Genomic DNA, 21,501 nt, shown 5'->3' with positions numbered 1-21,501 from the left:
CAGTGTGCTTTCAGTGCACAGTGGTTGTTAGACGCTGTTCTAAGTAACTGATTTCATACCTTGAGCTTGTAAAACATGTTTGTGTGTTTATGCCATAAGATTCTATACGAAAATGCTGCAGCCTGTAATCCTGCTTGCACCAGCAGCAGGCTTCCTTCTCTTTCTAGTGGTAGAAGAATGAAACTGATGAAAACAATGAGCTAACAGAAGACAGCTACACTTCTAAGTGCAAGAATTGCTTTACTACTTTTTTTTTTTTCTGGTGGATGCGGAACTTTTGCTTTAAACTTAAACTCACAGAGCCTCAGGTCAGGTTCAGGCTTTAAGCATATGCTTGTCTTTGGCACTGGCAAAAGCAAACACCAGCAGCTGCTTTGGGCTACAGACATTTTGGAGCTTTCTATCACTTCTGCTTCCATCATACATCCCAACTGCAAAAGATGCAGAGTGTCGGTGGTCCAGAGGTGCTGTAATCTGTAAATGACACCTATGATCTATAAATGATCTGTAAATTATCTGTAAATGATCTATCATCACCGCTGTGATGAACGAGGCCCGAAGGTTTGTGGCTCATCCCTGGCACATCTCTGGCATGTTTTCAGCGAAGTTCCTTGCTTGGCTCTGGACTTGGCCTCAGAGTTGCTGCTCTGAAACACAACAGTATCCTCAGAAGCCACATGGTGTCACTAAAACAGTACTTACACAGCTGGCTGGGAATTTGCAGCCTGAAACTAGAGTTGAAGTCTGAGGGAAGGGAGACAGCACCCTTGACTGAAAACAGAACATGATATGAGCTTTAATGTGCCAGGCGTGGCTTTTTTTGTCCTGTGAGCTGGGTGAGCAATGGTTGAAAAGAATTATGAGCTCTCCCCACTCTCTCTGGCTCTAGTTTTTGGAGTGTGGCTCTAAATTCTTGCCACTCCTCTTCCTTTTCCTCCCCACTGGTGTTTCCTTGTCTCCAAGCTCGTCTCTGATTAGGCATTAGGCTTGTCTGTACAGTAGGCTCCCCCTGGACTGGAGCTGCCAGAAAGCAATGTGCTGGTGCTTGGGCTTGTGAGTGCCCAGGACATGGTCTATGGGGAACATGGCAGTGGCTGGCCCTCACAAGAGGTTGCAGCTTGCAGTAGTGACAGCTGTAACAGCTTGTCCTGTTGCCATAGTAGGGACATGCTAAAAAGACTGATTAAATAGCACAGAATAAAGCCTAGTGCAGCAACCTACATGCTTTTAAGAAGGGGGCTTTGGCCTAGGCCTTTCTTTGACAATAGGATTAGTTTTGTACTTTTAAAACAAATCAGTTTAATTCCATCTCTTTCTGATTGTTCAGTTAAGCTTTCAGTGTCAGATTTCTTGTTGCTTCCGTGGCTCCTCTTACCCACAGCCTTCTTGCCAGAGCAGGCATGTAGAGACCAGGTTTGGCTTTTTTTGCTGTGCTGCTGTTACACAGCAGCTGTATGCAAACCCAAGGGAGTATGTTTGAAGGCTGAAGCAATGCTGCTGCCCATAAATGAACACTTGGGGAGAAAAGCATGAGATGACACTGGCAGCTCAGGTGAGTGCCTTGCCCCTGACCTGCAGAGCTGAGCTCTCAGTGGCCCCTTCCCAGCCCAGCAAGTGGCACCCTCTTCAAGGGGACACCTTCTCCTCTGCTACTGGGGTGCAGGTGCTCCATTAAATTTAGGAAACCAGATCCAGGAATACTGCATTTAGGCCACCACCACGTGCATATCAGTTGAGGGTGCATATCAGTTGAGGCTGCTTTTAAAGCTAGTGTTTAGGGGGAGGCACCAACCGTGAGAACGTAACTCAGCTGAAACCTGATGTCCATTCTGGCTGGGCAGTGCTAACACTCACCTGTACCAGGCACCCAGCAGTGCCTTCTGTTGTTCCAGGTTGCACTTCACAGGTCTTTTGATTTCCCATCACACTCAGCTTTAGGGAGAGGTCAGGAGTCAGTCAGGCTGGGATTGAATCATGCCAGAGGTGCAGAAGTAGCAGAACCGTAACAGCTGGGGAGTGAGCACAGAGAGCAGCCCTCTGCAGTGACACCTGCAAACTCTGGTGTCCCAACCCACTGGTACCAGGTGAGCTCCTGCTCTAATGTGAGACGATGCATGGTAACGCTCGAGTGGCTGTTTGGCAACTATGCCAACCCCCTGCCCAAGCACTTTCTGTCACCCTGTTCACCCCAGTGCTCGAGAATCACACTCTCCTTTGGGTGGTTCCATTGCATTGGTCCTGTTTGGTAGCAGATGATGTGAGCTCATCTATAGGGAGGATGTGTTTGGGCATTGGTCCCTGGGTGACACACAAATAAGTCTCTTGAGAAATTTACTCACTCTAGGGAGTGGATTCAAGCCACAGGAGAGTGACCAGGTAAGACATGAACATGCTGTGAGACTGAGAAACCATCCCTGAAACATGCCATTTTGCAAGGAACAAATTTTTCTAAAATTTCATTGCAACTAAAATAATGTTTGATTAAGATACAAATCTTAAGGTATCAGACAGGTATGAGATTCAGCTCTGTATCTTACTGACCAAGAACTCTGAGCTGCAGCAGTGTCAGAAGGCTCAGGTTTAGCAGCTGACCTACTACTGACTGTGCAGGGATCTGTGTTACCCAGTTTTCAGTGCAAAATTCAAGCTAATCTGCATTTTTATCTCATGGACTAACCCCTGTATGGGATTCTCTCTCATTACTGAGGTGTAGATTTTTCTGAGCAAGTACATGAATGGCATTATGAAAACGCTCAGTTGTGAAAACCACAAAATCCCAGCTGTAATGGGCTGACCTTACCGCTTTCCCCTTGATTTCACTGGAGGTGTGTTTACCTCAGTGCTGAATTTGTTCTCCTGGCTTTCATCCCAGTGTTTGGATCCAGCCTTGCAGATTACATAAGTGGGTTGCGATCCTTGCAATCTTTGCTGCCTTCTGTTTCTGTTCTGTTCTTAACATCAGTAGTACATGGTTTACAGGAACGCTTAAAAGTGAGAAATGCAGCATATTTTAACTGTGAAAGGCATAAGTCTTTCAGACATTACTAAACAACAGAACTAACTGCCACCAGAATGGATGCCTAAAAGCAGGTTTAAAAATATCAGAAGTGGAAGAGAAACTTTGTTTTTTAGGACTTAACCTCTCACTCATCTAATTCAATCAAGATTAAAAAAGCCTTCTCCCTGGGGAGAATGCCTCACGAATACTTAGAACAGGCCACAGATCATGAAAGGACACCACATCCCTATCTAGCTACCACTTGCTACTAAGTTAGTGTAAATAGAACACCCTGCTCAAAAAAGAGACTTTGTAGAGTTTTTTTAAAGCATGTTTATGTGACTGCACATAAATGTTTGTGTAAAAAGGGAGTTATGACAGTTTATACCACAAAGGTTACAGTAAGAAAAAGCACTTCTTTATGACAATAATTCACAAATTCACAAGAATCACTTTAATATACAAAGCAATTACTACCATTCTGAAACACAAAGCAGCTAATATGTACATAGTGTTAATAAAATGCATTATAACCCAGTACAACTTTTTTAAACACAGATAAAGCACAAAAAATAAGTAAAAAAAAAAAAACAAAAACAGAACACAACAGGGATGTTTCTAGGTTTCTGGGGAGATGTAAAAAAGAATTTGTCTTCCCCCAATAATGGATTTTCATTTAGTCTTTTAACTTCCACAAGTATGTGGAAGTCAAGCTCAAATACCCTGTTCTGTGCTGACATGGTTTGGGTAAAGAATCAGAAATGCAGATGAGGTGAACTTACTCTTTCCAGCTTACATTACAAAGGGAGAATAATAACCCTCGCTCTGGAAGCTTCCCTGAAAAACACTGTTCCAAAACAATTTCAAATTATAAATCCAGAGTAGAAAAAACTCGTTTTTGAAGTGAAAAACCAATCTGGGAACAAGTCTATGGAGGGGCTGGCTGCCAACAAGCACCTCTTCTTGCCCTGTTCCCCATCCCAAGAAGTCCATATAAGCAGCACAGTTTCAAATCTCATTCAAACTTGAAGTTCTAGAACTTTTTAAAATTAATGTTTTAATATAAATAAATGTAATTACACACACAAAAAAAAAATGGAGTGGCACCTGGCTAAAACACAACTTGTGGAGAGCATCTGAACATCCTTAGTTCTTAAGAGCAGCCATTTTCAGATAACTGTCTCAAGACCTTCCTTCCCCGTGCTCTCACTCAGCTATCCCCTAATTCAGAGAAATACACAGCCGAGGCTGAGTGAACCAACTGCTTCCAAGTCATGAGCACAGTAAATGCTCAGCTTATGGAGTGCACCAACTGTGGGTCATTACAGCCTGTCCCCTGTCCCCTGCCCTGCCAGCACACAGATGCCAGGACAGCTCCTGCCCTTCCCTGGGGAAAGCAAACCCTGAACTCACTACACAGCAAGTCACAAACCTGCACCTGCAGTGCCAGAGAGCAAACAGGTCACTGTCTTCAATATGTGCCACGCAAACTAGTCCAAGCACTAGTCTTTGCAGGCCACAGCTTAAATATATTTAAAAAACACATTCCAAGGCAAAACACTTGAAATGCAAGCCCTCTTTACCAAATGGATCTGGTCCCTTTTCCCCAGAGATGTACAGACTTAAGCTGTATCCATCCACAGACCTGGATCTGTCACAAGCACACAGCAGGTAGATTTCAGCACCCTCTCTTCATTAGTCTGGCTCCTTTCAGACCAACTGAGCTTCATGATACATTCAGGCTTTTGCAAAATCAGTGTCTTTTACAGCTAGCAAATTACACAGCTCAGGAAAAAGAGTTTCCAGGCAGACTACAGAGAACCATCAATGTACTGTATGCTTTTTAAAGCCTGTTCACAGTGACAGATTTCAGGGTTACAGCTAAATTATCATCATTCCTGCAAAAGAAAGGTGCATGTGCTTTGCTTTTCTTTTAAAGCAGAGTGACACTTTGTCAATGTACCTTTACTTCCTGGTGTCACAGAACTGGAAAGCCTTTCAATTTATTTTCTTGGAATGCAGCTTGTGAAATCTGCAGACAAATCTCAAATTAAGAAAAGGGGAATAAAGTTGCTGAAAAACAGTTTAGCTTTTCTTCCAAATTAACCTCCCTTTCCTACACGGGATCACTGAACTAGTTCTACTCTAAAAAGAATTTCACATCCATCCTGTGCATACTGCTCTGAGACACCACACACTTGATTCTTTCCAGCCTTCAGTGCTGCCCCTTCGGGTCTGCTGCCATTCTGAAGCAATGCCTGCTGGGCACCAGGTGCTGATCCGCAAGTTAAATTAGCCAAGGAGTCAATTGCTGTGGGGAGGGGAGTGAATTGTGTGCAGGCAGCACGATTATGCCAGGAAGCTTCTCAAGCAAACCCAATTGATCTCAATTTTTTTCTGTTGTTCTCTGTGGTTTGTTTTGTTTTGTTTTTAAAAAGTGCACATTTTAATTAAACATTTACAAAGAACATAGTGTAACAAAAATAAATACATGACCTTTTGGTTGGATCATTGGCAAATGTTACATCACTAACCAGCTTCAGGTGAAAAAATAATAAAAACGAGGTCTAAGAAAACCAATGAAATCCTCTACGAATTGTCACAGACTTGCAACCACTGATACTGAACTTGCTTTGATGGGGAGACTTGTCTTTTAACCTACAAAAAGCACTGTCTATCTGCTGTAAATTAAAAAAAACCCGAACAAAATAAAAAAAACAGGGGCCAGTTTTAGCTAACAGATGACTACTTGCAGCTGCAGTTTACTGGAAGCCCAGATTTAGAAAAAACAAACCTGTGGTACAAGTTTAGGTCAGGAATTATCAGGGCTGTTTTTCCTTACTAAATCTTTTTTTTTTCCTGAGCCTCTTAATGGTTCCAAACACCCCTCCAATTTTCTGACCAACTTACAAGTACCGGAGTAGAGAGTGGTCTACAATGCAAACGCCAACTACAGGACAGCCAGAACCTACAGGTGTGTCTGTACAGTCCTGACGAGCATGACAGGCTAAAATTGTGCTTTTGGGTACAAGCCACGGTGCCGGCAACTACCGATGCTGGTGAAATTGCTGCTTAAATAAAAATGCATGGCCACTACCCTCGGGAGGAAAACAGAAGTCTTACCAGTGGTTCCTTTAGAAAATAACACCTTAATAACCTCTCCAAATGTTTTGCCTTTGATATATAGCTGCCAAAGAGAAAAAGCACAAAAGCGAATTATTCTGGGGGGGGTGGTGCTTGTTGTGAAACAACTGTTTACATAATTTCAAAAATCTCCATCAATAAAAAAAACAAACCTCACAAAAGCCATGAAAGATGAAATACAATTCTTGATAACGGGTAACTGAGAAACAGAACAAAACAAATCAGTAATAAGCGCTAGAATAACGCAGCCCAGAGCTCCTGGGGTGGGGGGAGGCTTTCACACACGCGCACACATCCACACACACCCAGACACACACAGAAAAGTAAAAATTTTTTTCTGACCTCCATATACTATAATACTCAGCATTCCTGACTTAAAAGCTCTCAGAGCTGTAGATTATATACTGTGTATATATATATATATATGTACATATATTATACATATGTATTTTCCAAGAATATCTAAATTAAAAGAGCACCTTTGACAATATCTTAACTGCCTGATTGGTGCTGTTGTTTTGCAAAATAATGACATTACAAAAACTATATTTCAAACCAATTCTTGTTTATTATGAACATAATGGATCTAGCCCTTTCTAACCCTCTCTTCAGGTAAAACAGGCTATCAGTTCTTGAAAACTCACAATCGTGAGATATAAAACTAACCCTTCCCCCCTGCCAGCATAATTTCGTCTTCCAAAACTTCCAAATGGCCTTAGTTTATAGAAGCTTATTACCCCAACCTCACTACTTGGTAAATAACATAGGAATGGATTCCTGTGTCATATTCTTTCCCTTTTTGGGTCAATATAAACAGTAAAGCATGTATGGGGTAGCCTAGCCAGCCCTGTACTTGGTCTAATAAATTTTTTATTATTGTCACTTAAAATTTCCTTTAAATAAATTTACATCCCTAAATCCTCAGTGCAGCATAAATAAAAATAATGATTCCAGCAGATCCCTATGTACTTTAAAATAACATCTTTTTCTTAGTGAAACATTATTTGCTAATGAGGTCTAGACTAATAACTCTACAGGCCACTGGCAGAACACACACAGACGAACAGGTAACACAGTTCTCCTCTCACTGCTGCACAAATTTGCACCAACCCTGTATTAGGAGAACTCCATCCAGGTACCGTTTTAGGCTCTCATGTCCATTCAGCTCCCAGTGACTATCAGCAAGCACTAGACAGTGTCCATTACCCACCAGACACAGCTCTCAGATCACAGCTCGCCTCATTCCCGTTCACAGCAAAACCTCACGTTTTTGCAAACAGATGTTCTGCAAAAAAACCCAGCCTTAATGTTGACATGTACAGCCTTTTCCATGTTTCTTAAAGCTGGAGGAATCATTCCACGTAATTGTAAATGAGGCCACCATGACCTTCATGTTTTAGAAGAAAGACTCCTGCATTATCAACATTTCTACTTCAGCACTATTTCCGGAAAATGTAACCGTTGCATATATTTCTATTCGATCACTTTAGGAATCAGATCATTTTTATACAAGCATTGCTGAGAATTTGGGGTCTTCCTTAAATTTGCATTGCTAAACTAATAAATTTATCTCCCATTAAATAAAAACATGAAAATCAACTCTCTGTGGCAGATAAAAATAGACCATTTATAAACCTCTCAAAACCTATGAAAATGAATTCTTTCATATTTCTGATACTTATGTTCTCTTCTTGAAATACAAATTTAATTTGAAACTCTTGATAACTCTGAAGTTAACAATAATGCTGTAAGTTTAACCTTGCTCCTTTTAAATTAAGTCTCTTTGAAACGGAATGCTCTCAAATGAGAAATCATCAACTTTTAATACTGCTTAGGTGTTTGAGACTCAACTGCCCAGAGCCTTCCAAATATTTTTCTTATAACATTACACTGATTGTATAACCTTTTAGAAGCTTGTGTGTGAAATTTAACTTAAAAACAGAGTGAATGGGTAAAAATATTAACTAATACTCTGTTAGGCAAGGCATTAGTACAGACCAGAGCCTTATTCATATGTTTCTATACATAACAGTTTGACCAGAAGCACAAAGTAAACTTACTCCATCAAATGACCCAAGTTAACATATCAAGAGACTGGTTTCAAAGGCCCAGTAAACAACTGCACATGATTCTGTTTTACACATTCTTTTTGACAACTTCTTGACGTTCTTTTTTGGTTCTTTATGAGCATGATTCTTTTGAAGTCCTAATGCTCAGTACACAGTTGTTTTTAAACGTGAACTACCTTTTTTAACAACATAAATCTGGGAAAGATCACGGTTCCTCAGCACACACAAAAAACTTGATCTTGCAAACATCTGAGGCACATGAGTAATTTTAGTTGCAGGAATAAATTACTCGGTAAATCGGACCCTTTACATGAAAAAATACCCCAAATGAATCAAGAATTTAGCTAACCTGGCCAGGTTAGAAGAATCAGTGTTGCCCCTTGTGAAGCAGGAGTATTTGTGTTTAAAGTCCTCTTCAGTATTTGAGGTTTTCTCAGTAGTTGTCATAACCACAATTTAATTTACATATGGAAGGCAGCCTCCAGGTTTGAAAAAGAATTTAGGAAACCGGGCCGATGTTTCCATCGAGTACAATTATTTCCATTCCATAAGACAATGCTAGGGAAATAGAAACAACCTCATTGCTTGAGAGGACTTCGGACACAGACCATACTGTCATCAGGGAGTATTTATGTAGAGCTGGCTTCAAATTCTTAGTTGTTCTGCATACAAATAGGTAGTGCTTCCATGTGCTACACTTGCTTACTGTTTTCAGAACGTCACTATTGTATCTTTTTTATTCTGAATTCCTTTCCCATTCAAATATCATCTTCCAACCTATATCCTATGAAGTTGGTTTCTGCTTTTTGTGCATTCAGAATGCTGAACACACTTGCACACATAAGCTATGAGAAGCAACAACCGACCAGTGAAGGTCATTTCAATGCATTTGTTTCCGAGGTATGGAGAAGGTTTTACTAGTCCAGGAGGGCTTAACAGATTACAAATCAAACTCCCTCCTGGGCTAGTTTGAAAAAGGTGTTATCTCCACACTAAGTATGTGCCAGTGAAGCCTTTCATTTGGCATGCTGCTTAGCTGTGTATTTGTGTAGTTCATAATGAGTGTGTGAAACCAATTTGGCAACCATCGCTTATTCATTGCACCATGAGTGCTGGACCAGGAGGCTGGGGTGGTTCTGTCTCTAAGGCAATGGAAAGAGCTCAGCACAAATTCTTGACATCACTGCAAAAGGACCCTCCCCACAGTAACTTCCCAAGGGACCACTGTTACTCCTTGAAGAGGATGGGGAGACGAGAAAGACGCCTGTTCTTCTTCACGCTGAGATTGATGATGAAGTTCATCTTGTAAGGGGAGAAGTGGAGGCAAGTACTTGAACATTCACAGTTTGATGCAAAGCACAGATGAAGTATATTCTGTAGTTGCTTCAGGCAGTTTTGCGCATAGAAAAAAAGAAATGTTTAGAAAATAAAAAGTTTACTTTGTCTTTCTGGGTATAGCCAGAACCAGTCTCTATCCCATTCTGGACAAGTGAAAATGAGAATCCAAAATTAATCTGATTTGTGGCAGTAAAGGTCCTTAAGTGCTTTCAACTCCTCAATCAGTGTCTTGTTTTGGTTTTCAAGCACAGCCACTCGATTTTCTAGACATTTCACATACTCCTTTTTCTTCCTGCGACATTCACGTGCTGCCTCTCTGCAAAGCAAAAAAGGCCATTCAAATCCAGAACAACCACTTGCAGACATGAGCTACTTAACTGTTTTCAGGTCAAACCTTTATGTAGTAGTGCCATTTTCAGAATATGGAGGTACTGTTAAGAAATGCAAGTGAGGAAAAAACACTGAACTCATAACAATTGCTCCTCACAAATCATGTACAATCAAGCTTCACATATCATTCCATCATGCAGATCCCAGTGAGACAGCACCAATAAAATTCTGTTTCTGTGAGAAAAGGATCCTACTCAATGACAAAATTCTGCTTGCAGGATTTACATTAGAGCCTTTAGGCTAGTCAAATTGCTGCTGCAATAATTTAATTGATTTTATTATCATCTATTATTCTTTTTACAGTCTTTAACTCTTCTCTTTGCTGTAGTCCAATGGGATGTTCAAGTGGTGTAAAAAAGCACTGTATTTAGAATATTCATGTATTTGCTCTCGAGCAATGATTTCATTTTAATCATAACGTCTGCATCACTGCAATGGCATTATAAAAGACTCAAATAAAAATATCACAAAATAACCAGTCACTAGGAACCATATAATTCTTAGTCCTTGTTGGCTGTTCCAAGAACATGGCAGTGGTAATGTGCTAAAGCAGATCTCAAGATCTCAAGTCAAACTTTTAAGCCTTGCTTGTAAAGACTGAGTTGCCTGTAGGTAACTTGATAACATACTAAGAACACCAGTGGAAAACAGCTGAAAGGTATTAATGCGCTGCTGAGCATCCTGAAGGCAGGAACACCAAGGCAGAAGCTATCCTGCACAGCAACAGTAAACCAATGTGCAAAGCAAGCACAAGGCTAAATGCCACAGGCAGATGGGAGCCCAGACAGAAGGCTCTCCTCCTGCAGTGCTACTTGTTCAAGCAGCACACTGCAGACACATGGAGATGTACACACTTGTTTGCCCTGAACCTCTAGGTGCAAAGCAGAACAGCTTCAAAACCACAGTCAGTGTGTCCCTTCATTGCAAACACTACACAGCCTGGTGATACAGTCAGTGTTCTGGGAAATGAGAGGACAAAACTGAACCCAGTTCTTCCCCTTATGAGATAAACAGTAGCTGTAGTACTAGGTACTAGTAGGTAAAAAGAATGTGTTCCAGGACCTAACTGGTAAGAAACCTCTAAAGCAATTTTTGAAATTCAGCTCCACAAATGAGACAGGATGAAGAAAACACAGTTTGTAAGCCTTGAAAGTATTCAGGTATCCATTTGTCACTCCTACAAATACAATTTCACATGCTTGCAGTGCTTCAGTGGGTCATGTGTAATATTTAGAATTTAAGTAATGTTGGGCTGTTACCAAAAGATTAAGTACTACTGTATCAGGAATTGCCTTACAGTGCAAACTATTAACATGCCTCCTTGGGTGACAACATTTTCTTTCTTTTTGTGATTTTTGTGCCAGCTTAGCCTGTGTATTAAGCCACCTCAAGGCTGTGTGGTTCATTATGAACAGCCAGAGTTATAATGAATTACAAGAGAGCTTTAAAAATGTAAAATTTATACCGAAAATTTGCACAATAATATCTATGAATATTTACACTATAATCCTTCAATAAGTGCCACCTCACCATCTGCCTCTCTATCTCTTTTCCCTGCTTTGCTATGGAGCCTAGATTTGCAAGGATCTATTACACAGGCAGGCTAAAAGCACCACATGCAATGTGATACTGTTGCAAAAGCTGTCAATTTTACTCAAGTGGGGTAATTCCCCATTGTTTTTCTTGGCTTTCACGAACACAAAAGCTTTCTTTTAATGGAATAAGACTGCTGACTAAATGAGGATATTCTGTGATTCTAATTAAATTTTTCTCAAATGCAGAGCCTGAAAGGGTGATATCTACTATTCACTGGTATCAGTATCTGTACAAAAACCTTTTAAAAAAGTGAACTCTGCTGTTCAGCATTATTTACTTCATTAAAGCCCCGCATATAAGCACTGGGACTGCTCATGCAAGTTTCTATTGTGTTCACAGCACAGCAATCTACAGAAGATAAACGAACTTGTACAACACCATAGGGTTTTTTTCAGCCTGACAGATGAAGTTTACAAGGCTTGAATGGGGCTTCCCCTCCTCAGAAGGGAGGGAAGCACTCTATACCCATTGTCACAGTGTAACATACAGGCTCAAATCTGTGCTCTGTGGATAAGAGTTCAAGCTTGCTGTGAACTGGTCAAGCTCAGGCCCATCCCTTCCCTGTCCCATAACAGCAGGCCTAAGGAGCATCATGCCCAACTTCTCTCTACTGCTCCCTTCCTTTGCTACTTCCACCAACTCTCAGCTCTATAAGCTTAGCTGTTCCTCCTAATACATTAAATCCTACAGAAGCAAGTCTCTGTCTCTCAGCTCCTCTGCTGCACTACTGGCTCCACAAGACTTCAGTCAAAAGGAGAAGCGAGTAGATGCTCGTTTAGCCTTTTCTTGAGCCTTTCTGGCCTTAGAGGAGAAAACCTAAAGGGCAAGAGCTAAAGAGAACAAGTGAGACCATCAAGAAAACACTCACAAAGAGCACAGGTGGGCCGGCATCAAGGAGAATGCATGCAGAAGGCTAAGGGAAAGAATCCAGGAAAGGAAACTACATTAACGTATTAATTAAAAAAAAATCAACTCACCTTGGCATTTGTAAGAACATATCTGCAGTTGTACAGGTCTCTCACTAATTACTTTTTTCCTTTGGCAACAAAAAGTTCACACACCTCACCGAATGAGTCTGACACCTTTAGTCAAGGTTTCATAGTCACAACACACAGCATTAGCTGATGAGTGTTTCTTTGCTTTGCATCTTAAAATAAACGCAAATTCTTCAGAAATGATTTGACTAAGAAAGATCGGGACTCTTAGAGCTTGACACTAGTTCTGTGCAGAGCTGACTGGAAAAAAGGAAGTGATCTAAATGTACATGCCTGTTCTTCATTAGGCGCACTTCTCTCTTCCGTGCGGCCTCCTCTGCCGGCTGCGTGGGGAGCGCTGGGGAGGACGCCATGACCACGCCGGGTGCGATGGTGCTGGTAGGGGCGGTGCGGATCTGGTAGGTCTGCACGTCTCCTGAGGCAGCTGAAGAGACACAGGGAAACATGACGTCAGTTTGGTGACAGCACTGTCACTTGTGGTGCGAACAGCACCTCGTCATCAATCCAACTGAGCACTCTGGGCCACAGCACAGGAGGGGTGGCCACCATCTGGGTGATCACTGCTGCCTCAGTCTTAGCTTATTAACAAAGGCAAGGTTTTGGGCACTCCTGCTGAAGAAGCCCTTACTTGTGCTTGATAACTTGCTTTGTCTGGCTGTATAGCTGGGCTTCTTTCTCCCTTAGTGTATTTCTTTTTACTTCTCTGGTTTTCAGGCAGTTCCAGTGAAGAATGGTGTAAACACTATTTCTAGCTATGCTATAAATGTCTATCTGCAAAAGGAGAAACTGCATGTGTAAGTATCTGGCACAGAAAAATGGGTGGGGAATGTAGCATTTACTCCCAACAGAGTTGAATGTACTCAATTTCACTACTTCTCTAGAATGAATAAGGTCTTGGGCTTCTCTTTTTTTTCTTTATTGTAATCTAGGAATGTGTTAATTTTGCCTGAGCTCATAAAAAACTACAATAACACCTAAAGAAATCACGTGTCCTTAAAAACACAAAACCCAGAAGATCAATGCAACAATAGTATTTCTCTCTGCTGTTTTCACTGATGCCTGGAAAACTCTTCACTGGATAACTTTCAAATCAACTGCTTTACAATCATAAAAGCAGGGGTACACTTTCTCTGTTATTTTCAATTAAAAAATTTTAATAACTCTCCCATTTTTAATAAACCAAACCATACATTTTAATACAGTAAAACCCCACAACTTAATCTAAGTTAAAGTAGCCCTGACAAATGAAGGGCTAGACCAAATGATCACTCAAAGCACTTTTCTGAATTGTTATATGATTCCAAGACTCACTGATTAACTACTTGGTGACTAGTTACAAAAGTCACAATAGGAAGAAAGTATGACTTGTAATTGAAAAGGGGAAAAAATTACTAATAAATTTAAGTTTAGAATCAAACAACCTTCCTTCCTATCTTTAATGCTTTACTTTAAATTTCCTATTGCTGCAGACATGGGAGAACTCAGAGCTCTATCAGTTTTTGCAGAACATAAAAAAATACAGGAAATACAGCATGGAAACTCCAAAATAAATATATTGTTATAAGAAGTAAACACAAAATATCTACAATTTTATCAATCTAAAGGGAAAGGCTCCAAGAGAATGTGACAAATAGCTTTGTCCAGAATTTCCTTTAATAATTTTGGAGACTTATCGTGTCAAAGCTGTTAAATCTGCTTCCTGACACATTTGAAGGAGTTAAGTTGGCAACTTGTATCTGCATGGAGAAAATGTTATACAGAATGACTGGCTGTGAAGTTTCTCACCTTGTACAACAACCTGGTTGCTGGGTACAAGTATCTGTTGTCCGTCTGTGGTCTGTGCATATTGTAAAATGGTGGTGCCAGGTTGGGTTGCAGCTGCATTGGTCATTGTCAATGTCTGGAGACCTTGTACTCCATCTGTGCCGTTGTTAGACAACTGTATTGCTCCTCCTTGGGTAATAGCAACTGCAGACAAAAAATCAACACAGCATTTAAGACACTAATTTACTCGTTAACTTACAGTATTAAACCTAGATATGGAAGAATACTGATCTGAGTTAAATCCCTTGAACACTTATACACCCTGAAAATACACACATGGCTTTAATTAAAAAAATCACGCTTTGAAAGTAAGTTTCCAATTTTTTGTGAGCCTACAACCATCCCCCAGGGAATACTTTTTAATTTGTTAGTTAAGATTTTCTTCTTGGTTGATTTAGGTCTTTTTCTCACTTCTTACTTTTTTATTCTCATCTGAAATTCCTCTCCTCTTCCATGCTTTATGCCCTTCTGTCTCCCCTGCTGATATTGCTACCCATCTTGTGTTTCACTTTCTTCTTGCTTTGTCATTTTTTTTCTTCTGATTGTATCCCCCCTTCTCTACAAGCTCCTCAGGCCCTCCTTATCAGTTTTTTCATTCCTAAAGGTCCAGTTTCCTTCAAGCAGTCTTACTTTGCTGGTTTTTTTTTTCTTTTCTTTTCCCCAATCCTGTTATGCAGGTATATTGGGACATCACCCCTCATTTGTGATTCCACAGAATTTCACTGTATTCCTATATACACACACACCCCAAAATCTCCAGTGTCTGCACAATTAACTGTAACTATTACAGTTATAGGATCCAGAATTAACCAAATCCATTTCAATAAAATAAAGCAGGGTACTAGGCAAAGTAGTGAAGCAGTAAACAGAAATAGAAAAATTTAAAGATATTTCAAGAGAAAGATGGAAACAAGTAGTTCTTCCTCCTTGTTGTGTATTTAACACTGTAGGTGTTTGTGTGAGACAGCACGTGACTTCTATCTTTACTGATGTATCCTCAACCCTTTAAGTCAAAGCACTATCTTTATTAAACCCAGTGAATAAAGAAAACACAGAATGTTCAAATAAAGTTCTCGAAGTTCTTATTTTTTCAGGACTTTCTAAAAATGTAATTACAGACTGTACTGGCATTTCTATTAATGCGGTTATAGTTTTGTGAACAAGTATTAATAAAGTGCAAAGAAAAAAAAGAAATTTCTGAATAAGCTCATCTAGTTCCTGAAGTGAAGAAGTTTATAATAGCATTATGGTTAGTTCCTATTTTGCTTTAGGATGCATTAGCTGCACCAAGTGGCAAACAGTCCCAGAATGTTAACTGAACCTTTCAAATACTTACAATAGGAATGTGTTTAAAAGGCATGGTTATCAGTCAAAGTAAAGCCATCTTTTTTTCACCTCCTGCTTTTTCCTAGTCCAAACAGTTATAGAAATAATAGTTCTTCATCTTCTCATCCCCACTTACTAGCACCACTGAGAAATTCAGACTACATACTGTACTGCCCACTGCTGGTTTGGTAAATGGGAGTTGGCACCGTAACAGTGGCGATGGCAGGTGCTGCTGTTTCCTCTTCAGACTTTTCTTCTTCAATCCTTGGCACTCCTGGGGCGTCTGAGGACAAGTCATTCAAAATTTTTCTGGCAAAGACAGTGTGTTGTCAAGATTTTAATAAAAATCGGGAGAAAAAATATTCTAATTGATACACAATGCTGGAGAACACTGTAAAGTGCAGTAAGCCAGCAAGGAAAATATGGGTGCACAATGAAAAACACACACTACCTTCAAATTCTTATTGGAGAGGATTTTTCAAAGTGCCCAACACAGATGGGCAAGGGAGCCAGCACAGAACAGCTGTGCTTCTCAAAACCCAAGATACAGCTATCACAACCTTACCTTTTTCTTAAAAATATGTTTCTCTGATCCATTTTTACTTGTTTCCTGATTTTTAGCTACATAAAGATCTAAAGAAAGCAAAAATACATAAAAACCTGTCTCCTCACTTACATTAGGGGAACTGCTCCATTTTAGAGACCGTAAATGCCTCAGCCAGAGAGTTGAGTACAAAGGAAGGTAGCAAAATGCTTATAGAGAGCAACCAGTTCAGAATAACACCTGCCTGGGAGACAATACCCAGTCACGCAGTTATGCAGTTATGTTCACAGGTGTCCTGCCTGAGAAAGTTCTGAGATTAGCATGGGTAAAGAAAAGAAAATGCTGTTTAATTACTTCCATGAGTTCATCATCCAAAGCCAAAACTGCTAAAACATCACTGCTGCAGGCCCTACTGAACGTGACTGTATACTGAACAGTTACTGCAATTTGCATCACTGAGATCAGACACTGTCCCTCCTCAGAGGACTGTCAAGCCTCTTCACTGCTGGCATTTTCTATTATGTCACTGCCAAAATGCTGCTTAGGTAAAAGGCTCCTCATATATTTTCCAGTGGATTGTCACTGGAACTCACTGTGGGATGAAGCAAACACAGCTGTAGACCTCAAGTTCCAAGACAACACTAATTTCTTATATACGGCTTCTAAAGCTGTGGGAGCCAGAACATGTGTACAGAGCTATCTGGGGAGAGCAGTCATTCTGCTAAGCAGCTTGACAAACAGAGCTTTGCCACTGCAAAAGTGGCAAGTACATGCAAGAACCCCAGCACTGCACGAAGACTCCACTGTGCCAAGCACCACTTGGACAAATAAAAAATTCCCACCCGGAAGAGTTTGCAATCTAGGTGTTAGACCAGAAAATCTAGTGAATGAAACAGAGGAAAAAATATGGAGAAACCAGGGATGAGGCAGAACAAACCCCAAAAAGATAAAAAATCACTTTTTAAGCTCATGTCAGTGTGACCTGGTAGTTAAAACCTACCTTTGCCATCATAAAGATGGATTTAGACAAATGGTAAGGTGGCTGCTTTACAAATATAGCAGCTATGAACTGACATGGGGAACACATGATGTGCTTTAGTAGCAAAATCACAGTGAAGTTTCTGAGGAAGAGGTATATACAGCTTTCAATTCTGTGAGAATATCTGCACCTATGTTGTCTCTGGGCAAGCAGCTTGAATAATGCCAGCTGGGAAGTCACTGAACACAGCAGTGATCTGGATCAGCCTTTCTGACTTGACCTACACCAGGCCAGAGTCTGAGCTGTCTATACAAATATTACAGTTACAAAGTTTTGCTGATCACCAGGATCTGGTTGGAAGACAAAGGCTGTGCTGTGGTATCAGTGCATGCAAAGGAGTCCGTTTCAAGAAGTCACCAGGCACAAGTACCCTCTTCTTAGTTTTGTTGCTTGTTTACTTAGCTCTGTTGTCTCACCATATACAGCCATTCTTCCATATATAGTAAAAACAAGTGTCTCCCTGAAGAAACAGACTGCGAGGAGTCTATGGCAGCCTTGAAGTTAGCAACACTGGTCCTCACAAATAAAAATATTTTCCCAGATCCATCATGGTTAGGGATCTTCAGCAATTATTTTCACTACCTTCAGCAGAACAGCCTTGAAGGCAGCTGGAGAAGATAGAAAATAATCTCCAAGTGCTAAAAAAATATCATGGTTGAGATATGCTCAGGCCTAGAGCCTAGCTAGTACTTTCTAAGGCTACGCTCAGAAAGAAAAAAGGAGTATCTGAGTTTTTTGAAGCAGCAAGAATCCACAGGTCATTTAAAACCTACTGAACTCCAGAGCTATTCCTTAATGCTATTTAGCATATTTTAATAATGAAAATGGGATTTAGTACAGGCCCAAAAAGCTGTACAAAGACTTAATTAATCAAGTAACATATGACTAACACCATGTGAAGGAGCACCTCAGTTGGTTTTGCTGCAGAGGTATTTGCCATGATAACTAAAGACAGTAGATGCCTATCACTACATTCTACTCATACCCTGACTTCTTAAACTTTAAACACAAACAATTTTGCTCAAGCAGAAATTCTCTCTGAGACACAGAACATGACATGTTCATTGAAAGTCTCATGGGAGAAAGGAACTAAGTTTGACTGCTGCTAGCACTTCAACAATAAGTTGATTTTCTGCAGACTAGAAATTATACAGAAGCCATTTCTTTCAAAGCTTTGGTGTATTTCATGTATTAAGTACTCATTAAAGCTATTTCTAAGGCACCTAGCACAATGATACTTCAGTGTTCCCCAAATGTGACAATTAGCATATTCTCAGCTCACTTCTGTCTTAACTAAGTGTGACACCTGAGGTTTCTTCCTCCTCCTTCTATCTGCTGATCTCTTTACATCCTATTCCATGGACATATTCCGTACTCCAATTCCAAGACATTGCAGGAGATATTTAGAAGATTTCAGTTAAATGGTCAACCTAAAAATATTCATAAAATCACACTGTTTGTCTCCCCATGTGAACACACCCATCAAGCAAAACGCTTCTGCTTTAACCTCTGTACCTGTAGGAGGGTCGTCTGGAAAGAATTTCTCTTCGTTTCTGTGAGTCTGTGACACTGTCTACTGATTCCTGTGAATCTTCACTTTCTGCTATAGTGGAGATCTGTAAATAAGAACAGCAATCAAATTTAACAAGACACTTCCAATGTCTTTATATCAAGGAAATGTTGACATCCTGTGAAAAACACTACAATGCAAGTAATCCTACAGTGCTTCTATCTAGGCAATGAACATAAAGAACACATGGCTTAGTAACAGATCCAGTAAAGGATGACCACAGTCAGTCATCTACCCATGAGAAAGTCCTTTATAATTTAAATACTCCAATAAGAAAATAGAAACAGTAATACCATACATTTTTGCCTTCCATGATTCTTTGTTTCCATCCATTGTAAGTAAAGAAAGATAGATTTTTTAGTAAAATTTAGGGAGATAATAACTAAAATCAAATTAAGAGAGCAGAAATGTTTGGAAACAAATACTGAAGTTGAGAAACATACATTATAAATAATGGGGTAGATATCTTAGAGAAAGACTGCCTTTTGTGGGGGAAATTGTCAGGAAAATGTCATACTTGATGCTAAAAAATAATGTAGTGCTGCAATTCTGAACATCTGTGCTAAAAAAAGGAGACATGTTAATGTAAGAAAGCTAAAATGTTTATATCAATCATATTTAAATAATTTTAAGTTCAAAGTGTGCCAGAAGTATAAAACCACCTCCAATACCTAAAAACAGATACTGTTTTCCAAAAGACCACAGTCACATGACAAAGCTAGCGATGCCTGTGTGAGAAACAGAGCTCGCAGCCTGACATTTTATGCACTGAAGAGAAGATTCCTAGAGGCTCAAAAATCTTGCTGGCACCCACAGCTCAGTTATCAGACAGAAGGCCTGAACAGGTCCAAGGCTGACTGTGTACTGGGCTCTGAGTATCAAAACATGCTAGATTTGCACCGAACCAGGTGAGTTCCAAGCATTGTTTCATTGTCAGTCTCTTATCTTCCACCTCTGGGCTAGTAACATTTGCATTTATCTAAAAACTGCTCACCTCTGATAGATTAGAACTCTAAACTTTTGACTGCAATGGCTGAGGAGGGTAGAGCCTGCCACAAACTCAGCACTGAAGGTGATAAGGAAAAACAGAGATTATTATCAGAATGGCCTAGCTTTAAATTATGCATGCCTTATTTTTTCAAATAATACCCAGCTGAATACCTGTATCAAAAAGTCACAATGTCTGCTCTTTAAAATTAATCATTTTTTGAGCTCAGTGTACTAATAGCAAATGAATAGTGTACAGTCCTTGCCCTGTGTAGCTGCTATATGCCAAACAATTTCTGCATTCAGTAACACTGAGCTTCAAGTGGTTAAAAGGAAAGTTAGAGATTTTAAAGATTTCAGACTTCTTGTCTCTTATGTCTTCAAGTTACTTCATCATATTGCATCACCTGCCTTGCTTTCCAGAGGGGAAAGACTTTACAAAGCACAAAACGCTTAACAGGCACATTTTAAAACCATTTCTATGTAAAGACTGATAGGTGTATTTTAAGCACCACTAACATATAGACATCTGTTTTGTAGATTAGACCAATGTAAATATTTTCTGTGTATCAAAGACTCTTGTCCCAGAATATCAGCCTCATTAATATTAAAGATTATATTATGAAAAAAAAATGCCACGCTGTTGTTCACTTCAGAATAGTAAGAACTCTTACTCAATAAAGTTGTATGAAAATATGATAGAGAGAAAAAGTAGAGTAATACTGTAAAAAAACCCATGAAGCTGTTAAACTCACCAAACAAATTCTAGAGATAAATGAAACTCAGCAATGTTTGACAGTGAAAAGTGCTTAAACCAGAACAGGAAAAAAGTCACAGAGCAGCAAAAACTGTACAGATTTTGCCTTCAACATGCTCTTAAATTTTATATAAGCAAAAACACAATCCAGGACACAAACACATCAGAAACCAGAGCAATGACAGGACTATTCCAAAGGCCCTATTCACGTACTAGGAATTTCTTCAGTCAGTACCTGAACTGTCTGGACCTGTGGAGACTGAATAACTGATGGCTGGGCAGCCTGAATTACTCCATGCACTTGAACCGTCTGCCCATTGGGCAGCTGAACTAAGGTCACTGTGGGCGCAGAAGACGTTGCGTGAGCTGCTGGCATAGACACCTGCAAAGAGGAGACATTGAGCATAAATTAGGTTATTGCAAAATCTCCTTATTTCAGTACATGTTCTGGTGAAAAACTGTCTCTTCTAGACCTCAGTTAGATGACCCAAATGTTTCAGCATAATATAAAACCCCCTGAACTGCCTAAGCCCAACACCTGACCTACTTTACAAATTAATCTAATGCAGAATTTCTGCAGGCTTAAAACATCATTTGTAAAATCACTGACAACTGCTTCTATCTTCAGGTAACCTGAAACAAACACATTATTATCTTTCATTTACTTCAGTTGGATTCTGCTAGGACTTGGGTGTACTCCTACAGACACTGCTGAGTCAAAGGCAGAAACATATGGGAGTGGAGGTATTTTAAGTTCTCCCTCAAGAAAATGAGAAGTGTCTGCCAGATGTCAGAAGTTAAATTTTTTAGGGAATCGTACATTTCAGACTTTCAACAGACTAAACTGCATTGATTAGCTGGTAAAGTCCATTTAAATGAAGAAAAGCGACCATGTGTTCAGACAGAAAGCCCGTGAGTTTGCAG

At 40.0% G+C, this 21,501-nt stretch overlaps 1 protein-coding gene across 1 annotated transcript in view; it reads right to left on the bottom strand.

Moving 5' to 3' along the window:
* Window positions 1-3,316: 3,316 nt before the first annotated feature.
* CREB1 (cAMP responsive element binding protein 1) overlaps window positions 3,317-21,501 on the bottom strand; it is a 39,850-nt gene continuing 21,665 nt past the window's right edge. Inside the window, exons 3-8 of the mRNA XM_027731428.2 lie at window positions 20,813-20,959; window positions 18,779-18,879; window positions 15,847-15,989; window positions 14,316-14,498; window positions 12,804-12,954; window positions 3,317-9,865 (exon numbers count right to left, since the gene is read on the bottom strand). Of these exons, the coding sequence (XP_027587229.1) occupies window positions 9,721-9,865; window positions 12,804-12,954; window positions 14,316-14,498; window positions 15,847-15,989; window positions 18,779-18,879; window positions 20,813-20,959 (870 nt within the window). The 3' untranslated portion in view covers window positions 3,317-9,720. The remainder of the gene's footprint in view (window positions 9,866-12,803; window positions 12,955-14,315; window positions 14,499-15,846; window positions 15,990-18,778; window positions 18,880-20,812; window positions 20,960-21,501) is intronic.

Source organism: Pipra filicauda, unplaced genomic scaffold (genome assembly GCF_003945595.2).
Source record: "Pipra filicauda isolate LSUMZ 115617 unplaced genomic scaffold, ASM394559v2 scaffold74_size2892960_pilon, whole genome shotgun sequence".
Classification (NCBI taxonomy): Eukaryota; Metazoa; Chordata; class Aves; order Passeriformes; family Pipridae; genus Pipra; species Pipra filicauda.
This window is presented reverse-complemented; position numbering and strand designations above follow the sequence as displayed.